At 42.6% G+C, this 10,128-nt stretch overlaps 1 protein-coding gene across 1 annotated transcript; it reads left to right on the forward strand.

Annotated features, from left to right (window-relative positions):
- The first annotated feature begins 4,037 nt into the window (after positions 1–4,037).
- LOC120054308 (ubiquitin-conjugating enzyme E2 G1-like) lies at positions 4,038–8,777 on the forward strand. The gene is made up of 6 exons (XM_039001725.1): positions 4,038–4,145; positions 6,477–6,579; positions 6,686–6,783; positions 6,913–7,091; positions 7,228–7,330; positions 7,422–8,777. Exons 1-5 carry the CDS (start codon positions 4,103–4,105, stop codon positions 7,312–7,314), a joined length of 510 nt encoding a protein of 169 aa, XP_038857653.1. The 5' UTR covers positions 4,038–4,102; the 3' UTR covers positions 7,315–7,330; positions 7,422–8,777.
- Positions 8,778–10,128: the final 1,351 nt, after the last annotated feature.

Below are 10,128 nucleotides of genomic sequence, written 5' to 3' on the forward strand. Positions count from 1 at the left end.
GTAAAAAAATACATTTTAGACAACTTTTTAGGCATTCAAATTGTTGGTCTGATGGGAATCCATGTCATTTTGCTTGAGGAACAACGGAGAACAAGAGGAATACCCTCACTTGTGCTACGTCATGACTTACCTGGATGTGCCTCTTAAGTAAATCAGGTGTTACATGAGGTGAAAAGGAGACCAAATCAAATTTGATTGGTCATATACACATGTTTAGCAGATGTTATTGCGGGTGTAGCGGAATGCTTGTGCTTCTAGCTCCGACAGTACAGTAATATCTAACAAGTAATATTTAACAATTACACAACATCAAATCAAATTTTATTGGTCACATGCAAATGTTAATGCGAGTGTAGCGAAATGCTTGTGCTTCTAGTTCCGACAGTGCAGTAATATCTAACAAGTAAACTAACAATTCCCAACAACTACCTAATACACACAAATCTAAAGGGATGGAATAAGAATATGTACATATAAATATATGGATGAGCGATGCCGAGCAGCATAGGCAAGGTGCAATAGATGGTATAAGGCACAGTATATACATATGAGTAATGTAAGATATGTTAACATTATTAAAGTGGCATTGTTTAAAGTAACTAGTGATCCATTTATTGAAGTGGCCAGTGATATGAGTCTCTGTGTAGGCAGCAGCCTCTCTGAGTTAGTGATTGCTGTTCAGCAGTCTGATGGCCTTGAGATTGATGGCCTTGAGATAGAAGCTGTTTTTCAGTCCCTCGGTCCAAGCTTTGATGCACCTGTACTGACCTCGCCTTCTGGATGGTAGCGGGGAGAGCAGACAGTGGCTCGGGTGGTTGTTGTCCTTGATGATCTTTTTGGCCTTCCTGTGACATCGGGTGCTGTGGTTGTCTTCGAGGACAGGTAGTTTGCCCCCGGTGATGCGTTGTGCAGACAGCACCACCCTCTGGGAGAGCCTTGCGGTTGAGGGCGGTGCAGTTGCCCTACCAGCCTGTGATACAGGCCAACAGGATGCTCTCGATTGTGCATCTGTAAAAGTTTGTGAGGGTTTTGGGTGACAAGCCAAATTTCTTCAGCCTTCTTAGGTAGAAGAGGCACTGTTGCACCTTCACCACACTGTCTGTGTGAGTGGACCATTTCAGTTTGTCAGTGATGTGTACACAGAGGAACTTGAAGCTTTCCACCGTCTCCACTGAGGTCCCGTCGATGTGGATAGGGGGGTGCACCCTCTGCTGTTTCCTGAAGTCCACAATCATCTCCTTTTGTTTCGTTGCCATTGAATGAGAGGTTGTTTTCCTGTAACCAGATTCTCAGAGCCCTCACCTCCTCCCTGTAGGCTGTCTCATCATTGTTGGTAATCAAGCCTACTACTGTTGTGTCATCTGCAAACTTGATGATTGAGTTGGAGGCGTGCTTAGCCACGCAGTCATGGGTAAACAGCATGCACCCCTGAGGGGCCCCCGTGTTGAGGATCAGTGAAGTGGAGATGTTGTTTCCTACCTTCACCACCTGGGAGCGGCCCGTCAGGAAGTCCAGGGCCCAGTTGCACAGGGAGGGGTTCAGTCCCAGGGCCTCAAGCTTAATGATGAGCTTGAAGGGTACTATGGTGTTGAATGCTGAGCTATAGCCCATGAACCACATTCTTACATATGTATTCCTCTTGTCTAGATGGGATAGGGCATAGTGCAGTGTAAAGGCGATTGCATCGTCTGTGGATCTATTGGGCAGGTAAGCAAATTGAAGTGGGTCTAGGGTGACAGGTAAGGAAGAGGTGATATGATCCTTGACTAGTCTCTCAAAGCACTTCATGATGACAGAAGTGAGTGCTACGAGGCGATAGTCATTTAGTTCAGTTACCGTTGCCTTCTTGGGTACAGGAACAACGTCATCAATGTGGTCTGCGGTTGTGAGGCCGGTTGGACGTACTGCCAAATTCTCTAAAATGACGTTGGAGGCTTATGGTGGAGAAATGAACATTCAATTCTCTGGCAACAGCTCTGGTGGACATTCCTGTAGTCAGCTTGGCAAATGCATACTCCCTCAAAACTTAAGACATCTGTGGCATTGTGTTGTGTGACAAAACTGCACATTTTTAGCTTTTTGTGCATATGGAACATTTCTGGGATCTTTTATTTCAGCTCATGAAACATGGGACCAACACTTTACATTTTGCCTTTATATTTTTGTTCAGTATAATATATATTTTTTGCTCTTCCAAAAGCAACACAGGCCTAATACCTGTAAAGTCATGAGTGACCATCTTTTGAAAATCATGGGACATATAGTCTTTGGTTGCATGCTATTTCGGCCAGGTAGTTAGGTCTGGTCGGCCGAGCAGCTAGGTCTGGCGGCCAGGTAGGTAGGTAGGCCCGGCTGACCAGATGGGAGAAAAATAATCTTCTGAAATGTCATTCGTGGTCTTACGCTGCCATCTATTGGAATTATTTAGAAATTGCAGTTCATAATTCTTTTTGAACAATGTGTTGATCAGATCAAAAGGTTTCTATACCTAAGGTCACTGAATAAAGTGTATACCCTACTGAAGTAGTAATTGCCAAATATGAAATATTTGCTAGTTCATTTGATCACTTACAACCATAAAATAACAATTTATAGCATAATGGCTTTGGTGAAGGAGGTTATGGTTGTTCACACAACAAAGAAGCAGGTGTCCCTTCCAGTAATGTGGAGTTGACTTTGGACTTGATGCCAGTAAGGATGGTCTTTACGGAGACTGTAATACACTCCCTCCTTGATATAGAAATCCTTAGACTTCCCTGCCTCTTCAATGGTAAGGTCCCTTGCACCATAGGGACACTTAACCTCCACCACTGCTGTGGTGCCCATCCGACACTCCGGTGAGGCACCCAGGATCCCAGACCCTGTGAGCCAAAGCCCTGACTCCTGCACATCCATCCCTGTAGCAATTTCGAATGCCTTGATGCCCTCCTCTTCGTTATCTGTGCCCCACTTTACAGACAACACCCCATCCAATGACAGTGAACACCTTGAAATTTGTTTGTTGTAAGAAATGTGCTATATAAATCAAGTTTGATTTGATTGATGACATTACAGCTGTAGAATATTTAATAAACTGTAATTTTCACGAGGATAATTGCAGTTTTTCCATAAACTTAATTGATAACTTGGGATTTTATCACTTGACATATCAATCATACAGTGGGAAGGATCCTATAAATCAAGACTGTGTGAATGCATGTACCACTCAGGATAAATAAATACTGTGCCTTTGAAGATTTGTCTCTGGTCATGAAACTACAATACAGGCTGGATGTCTAAACAAAGTCAATTTTGAATATATATTTTTTGGATTCATTCTCATCAATGACAACATTCTAGTACTGAGTTATCACTCGTCAGTCTGGTATCTGGGGTAATCTGGTTAATGATTATATAATTGATTAAGTGGCTCCTTCCTTGTAGAATGTTGACCACTGTATAGAAAACATTATTGCTATGATGCTCAAACTTAACTTAATAGCTAGACTCACTGACACACAAACTATATCCCTCATGTTGGCCCTGACCAAACCGGTAAATTGCCCCTCTCCACATGGCCAGACTTTTAGTGGTCTTCTCCCCTTTTAATGTTCTTATGCTCATACATGAAAAATGCCATAAGGTCTGAAAGACACCAACGTCACATACTGTGCAAACAATTATCTAGGCTAAGTAAAACAACCATTTTTTGATCTACTGCTCTGCTAACTAGCTAGCTAAAGTGTAGTCAGTGGCTAGCTAAAACAGAGAAAGGGATGCAAATTCATGGCTTTCTGCAGGAATGTGTAGTCTTGCTGAGGTCTCTTCTCTGTTGTTAATCAGCATTTAGATTTTTTGGGGAGTAAATTCAGGCCAATCTATTGAGAATATTCTACTTGACCGAGAGAGAATTACATGGCATTCAAAACGTCCACCAGGGCAAGTCTACACGAAACACAGACCTTATATGAAGTAGTTCTAAAATTCCAGATGCAAAAATGAATGGGGAAAAAACGATTGGAAGCATGACCAGGTTTTACCGCTAGGTTTTATGGGTATTATGACGCGTCCACTGTACTGGTCTAGTTGGCGAAACATTTATTTTTGTTGAAGCCCACATACCATGACTGAACAATCAGCACTACTTCTTCGAAAGCAATTGGCAGGTAAGCCAAAGATTCAAAAAAAGAAAAAAAAGAAAAAAAGAAACCCCAAGCTAGCCTAGCTAACTTTCCATGGCCGGGCTTCCTCGACGGCAGTCATGATTGTTTGTTTACATTACATTAGCGCGATCCAATTATCTCGGCTGTAAAACACATTATAGATATTTTTTCCGCTAATTCATCATATTTGTTAAGACGACTGAATTCAACTTCACTAGCCCCATCTAAGGTTATGCATTGAACAAGTCTAAACTGGCGAACTAAGGTTAGCTATCATTAGCATTTTGACTGTCAGTGAGAACGTCACCAGGTTAACTTAGCTAGAAAATCAACCTTTTGTTACTGATTCGAGTTATGGTGGAAATAACTAGCGTTATCTAGCCGTAATCTAATCTTATACCAACCTCTGTTTGCTGTAAATCACAACCCTAGTTAGCGATTTACATGATCTGGCTTGCTATAGGCTACTACCTAGCTGACAAGATAACAAAGGAATAATCAGCCCCATACCCATCTGTCAGTGGTGGGAACATCACATAATTATTAGCCAGTTCGCTGGTTCTGGCAATGGCATCACTGTAGCAAACTCCATTAGCTGTTAACAGCTAGCATATACACCAGGGATCATAAACTAGATTCAGCAGCGGGACGATTTTTTTATTGAGCTGCTGGTCTTGCAGGCCGGGAACATTGTATATATAGTGTATGTGGACACCCCTTCAAATTAGTGGATTCGGCTATTTCAGTCACACCCTTTGCTGACAGGTGTATAAAATCGAGCACACCGCCATGCAATCTCCATAGACAAACATTGGCAGTAGAATGGCCTTACTGAAGAGCTCAGTGACTGTCAACGTGGCACCTAGAGCAGCACAGGTCAACTGTAAGTGCTGTTATTGTGAAGTGGAAAGTCTAGGAGCAACAACGGCTCAGCCGCGAAGTGATAGGTCACACAAGCTCACAGAACGGGACCGCTGAAGCGTGTAAAAATCATCTGTCCTCGGTTGCAACACTCACTACCGAGTTCCAAATTGCCTCTGGAAGCAACGTCAGCACAAGAACTGATCGTTGGGAGCTTCATGAAATGGGTTTCCAATGCTGAGCAACTGCACACAAGCCTAAGTTCACCATGCGCAATGTCAACAGCTCCCCGCCATTGGTCTCTGGAGCAGTGGAAACGTGTTCTGTGGAGTGATGTATCACACTTCACCATCTGGCAGTCCAACAGACGAATCTGGATTTGGCAGATGCCAGGAGAACGCTACTTACCCCAATGCATAATGCCAACTGTAAAGTTTGGTGGCAGAGTAATAATGGTCTGGGGCTGTTTTTCATAGTTCGGGCTAGGCCCCTTAGTTCCAGTGAAGGGAAATCTTAATGCTACAGCATACAATGATATTCTAGACGATTCTGTGCTTCCAACTTTGTGGCAACAGTTTGGGGAAGGCCATTTCCTGTTTCAGCATGACAATGCCCCCGTGCACAAAGCGAGGTCCATATAGAAATGGTTTGTCGAGATCGGTGTGGAAGAACTTGACTGGCTTGCACAGAGCCCTGACCTCAACCCCATCGAACACCTTTGGGATGAATTGGAACGCCTACTGCGAGCCAGGCCAAATTGCCCAACATCGGTGCCCGACCTCACTAATGCTCTTGTGGCTGAATGGAAGCAAGTCCCCGCAGCAATGTTCCAACATCTAGTGGAAAGCCTTCCCAGAAGAGTGGAGACTGTTATATCAGCAAAGGGGGGACCAACTCCATATTAATGCCCATGATTTTGGAATGAGATGTTCAACAAGCAGATGTCCAAATACTTTTGGTCATGTAGTGTAATTACAAATAATTTGTAGACTGCAAATTGACTGCAAGTAGCCCAAATAGATATATTTCACAAAAACATGATAATTTCAAACCCTGCTTACATTTGTATACGATCACATATGTATCTCTATTATGTGTGGGAATAGTTGGAACTGATTTCCTGGTGTTTATTTTTTTGGGGGGGCTCAAATAAAACCAACTCGGGGGCACCAGTTGGGGATCCCTGATATACACGTTTTTAATTAAATTGTACACTAACCCCCTCCCTTTCTGTATTTTAGAAAATAGGTTTAACTTATCTTTTCTTAGTATCGGCGGTTGTCAGACATCATGCACATTATTTCAGCCAATGGATAGTTATGTGCACCTGATGTGGGCAACATACAGGCCATCTTTTCAATTGGCACCACTGATAATAGGTACCTGTCACTCATTGTCTACACAGCATTCCACTTTTCTGTGATTTTTTTGTTAGTTTATTGCATTTTGTTACCTTGTGTCTTTCTATTTCAGAACTCAACAAGAACCCAGTGGAGGGCTTTTCAGCTGGCCTAATAGACGATGACGATATATACAAATGGGAGGTTGTCATCATAGGGCCACAAGACACCCTTTTGTAAGTTAAGACATAGGTTGGTATTCTGAAAGAAGAGGAGTACATATTTTAAAAGTACTCTCAGATGGGGATAACTGCTTTGCTTTCTCTGTTCTCTCTATTACAGCGAAGGAGGTTTTTTTAAAGCATACCTGACCTTTCCCTATGATTATCCTCTACGGCCTCCCAAGTTGAAGTTCATCACTGAAATCTGGCATCCTAATGGTAAACACACTGTTAACACTTTGAGCCCTACTAAACCTAGCACTATAATATTTTATATTCATTAGTGGGATTTATGTGTCTCCTACCATGTTTGCCAATGTATATAATGACTTTTCATCTCTTTCTTAGTGGCAAAGAATGGCGATGTATGTATCTCAATTCTGCATGAGCCAGGAGAGGACAAGTTTGGCTATGAGAAGCCAGAGGAACGTTGGCTTCCTATCCACACTGTAGAGACGATTATGATCAGTGTAATCTCCATGCTGGCCGACCCAAACAGTGAATCGCCTGCTAATGTGGATGCTGCGGTGAGTTGTAATAATACATGTATTTAACACAGACTTTGTGTGTTACAGTAGCCAAGTACGTCCAGAACCTGTGTTAAAGTGACAAGGACAACTGTGCTCTTGAGATTTTGAAATTGAGTTTGCGCTGGTCCCACAGAAAGAGTGGAGGGAGGATCCAAATGGTGAATTCAAGAGGAAGGTGGCTTGCTGTGTACGGAAAAGCCAGGAGATGGCATTTGACTAGAACCCAAACTCAATGGGTGAGTAAGCAACATACACCCAGTCTTATTGCTATTGGAAGAAATGCAGTTAGTATTTTGTAATGTTCTGTTTTTCCTCTCTTCCATCCAGCTAAAGGACATGGGTTCAGAAGGAAAATAGTCAGTTCAGCAAAAGGCTTTAGCACCCCTTCTTTTGCCATTCAAGGGATTTGGTTGGTCAGACACTTTTTCATTTTTTTTCTGAGAAGTCGTTGTTTTTCGTAAGAGGAATGAATGTGAGAAACCTACCAGTGAAAATTTCCCTCCATTTCCTAACTGGAATTCTATAGAATTCTAAATGTAATTGTATTTATTTTGGAAAAATATAGATTAGATTTAAAGTTTAATAGTCACATGTACAGGGTTGCAATGATGTAAGATGTCACTACTGTAAATTAACTTGCTTTTTTTATCTGCTGCTGAACAGTTTTTCTACTCCGTATCAGGTTTCTTATGCAATTTGTTTGTTGTGCTTGAAGAATTTAAAACACGTGAAAGTTCTTCTCGTTATTAGGTTCTCACCAAGTGTCCCATCCTCACAATCACCTTTACATAATGTCGGCCTGCCTGCAAAACCTTGTCAAACATGTTTTTGTCGTTCCACAATCATTTGATCCCTCTTGCCTAATGCTAGTTCTACTCTCTCGTGGTGGTTTTTCTCTCCCTGGAGGGTTTGTGAGTGTGCTTGTTGACTGGGTCCTTTACCCAGATAATCACAATGTCTGCTACCAATCATGTCACAGTCAAGTCTCTGAGGTCCTACTCACTCCGTTTTAATGAAACTTTCTGAAGCAACCAAGAAGTTATGTTAAGACTGAAGCTATGATTATTCAGTGGATATACCGGTTTGCTGGGATCTGAATTTACCTCAATTTAAAAGGATTACACATTTGTTTTCAGGTTTTATGGATGTTTTATTTGTTCTTAGTCTAGTGTTACATGGGAGCTGTAAGTGGCATTGACATAGAACTTGACCCTCTGAGGTTGTTTCTGGGTGATGGGTGGCACATTTGGCTTCTTGGTGCATGTGTACAATTATTATTTATTCAGATCTTGTACAATTCACAATTACCCCAAGATTTATATTCTGATATGTGTATTCAGATGATATGATTACAAACGCCTCAAACTCAGGCAGTCTAATTTTTAGTTATGGGTGCAGCCTCTTGCGGACAACATGTTTTTCTTTGCTCTAAGGACTAACAAAAGTCTCATGATAATAACTGCCATATACCATCTGTTTACTCTTGGTGAACAAGAGTAGGCATGCAATTACACCATTAGTTAAAACAGTTCACAATATGCAGAAGGCATCTAGAGTTGTTTTGTCTTATTATATGGGATTTTGCTGTTGGATTGTTGATCAAATCAAATTTTGTCACATGCGCCAAATACAACAGGTGTAGACCTTAGAGTGAAATGCTTACTTACAAACCCTTAACCAACAATGCAGTTAAGAAAAAGTGTTAAAGTATTTACTAAAATAAACTGAAGTAAACAATAAATAAAAATAACAAATAATTAAAGAGCAACAATAAAATAACAGTAGCGAGGCTATATACAGGGGGTACTGGTACAATGTGAGGGGGTACAGGTTAGTCAAGGTAATTGATAATAATTGATCATGTACATATAATTGAGGTAATATGTACATGTAGGTTGAGTTAAAGTGACTATGCATAGATAATAAGCAGAGAGTAGCAGCAGTGTAAAAATGGGGGGGGGTTAGCTGTCCAGGAGTCTTATGGCTTGGGGGTAGAAGCTGTTAAGAAGCCTTTTGGACCTAGACTTGGTGCTCCGGTACAGCTTGCCGTGCGGTAGCGAGAGAACAGTCTATGGCTAGGGTGGCTGGAGTCTTTGGCAATTTTTAGGGCCTTCCTCTGACACTGTCTGGTATAGAGGTCCTGGATGGCAGGAAGCTTTGACCCTCTATATTGCTTTGTGGTTGGAGGCCGAGCAGTTGCCATACAAAGTGGTGATGCTCTCGATGGTGCAGCTGTAGAACTTTGAGGATCTTAGGACCCATGCCAAATCTTTTCAGTCTCCTGGGGGGGAATAGGCATTGTCGTGTCCTCTTCACGACTGTCTTGGTGTGTTTGGACCATGACAGTTCGTTGGTGATGTGGACACCAAGGAAGTGTCAACCTGCTCCACTACAGCCCTGTCGATGAGAATGGTGGCATGCTCGGTCCTCCTTTTCCTGTAGTCCACGATCATCTCCTTTGTCTTGATCACGTTGAGGGAGAGGTTGTTGTCCTGGCACCACACTGCCAGGTCTCTCACCTCCTCCCTATAGGCTGTCTCATCGTTGTTGGTGATCAGGCCTACCAATGTTGTGTCGTCGGCAAACTTAATGATGGTGTTGGAGTTGTGCTTAGCCATGCAGTCATGGGTGAACAGGGAGTACAGGAGGGGACTGAGCACGCACACCCCTGAGGGGCCCCCATGTTGAGGATCACTGTGGCGGATGTGTTGTTACCACCTCTTACCACCTAGGGGCTGCCTGTCAGGAAGTCCAGGATCCAGTTGCAGAGGGAGGTGTTTAGTCCCAGGGTCCTTAGCTTAGTGATGAGCTTTGAGGGCACTATGGTGTTGAACGCTGAGCTGTAGTCAATGAATAGCATTCTCACATAGGTGATCCTTTTTGTCCAGGTGGGAAAGGGCAGTGTGGAGTGCAATAGTGCGTCATCTGGGAGTTTTTCCTAGCCACCGTGCTTCTACACCTGCATTGCTTGCTGTTTGGGGTTTTAGGCTGGGTTTCTGTGCAGCACTTTGTGACATCAGCTGATGTAAGAAGG

This window comes from Salvelinus namaycush, chromosome 1 (genome assembly GCF_016432855.1).
Source record: "Salvelinus namaycush isolate Seneca chromosome 1, SaNama_1.0, whole genome shotgun sequence".
Taxonomy (NCBI): Eukaryota; Metazoa; Chordata; class Actinopteri; order Salmoniformes; family Salmonidae; genus Salvelinus; species Salvelinus namaycush.

Excerpts from the sequence above, each read along its gene's own strand:
- LOC120054308 (XM_039001725.1), top strand. The coding sequence starts at position 4,103 with ATGACTGAACAATCAGCACTACTTCTTCGAAAGCAATTGGCAG. Across the intron at positions 4,146-6,476 it reads TCTTCGAAAGCAATTGGCAG|AACTCAACAAGAACCCAGTG; the intron begins GTAAGCCAAAGA and ends TTTCTATTTCAG. Across the intron at positions 6,784-6,912 it reads TGAAATCTGGCATCCTAATG|TGGCAAAGAATGGCGATGTA; the intron begins GTAAACACACTG and ends TCTCTTTCTTAG.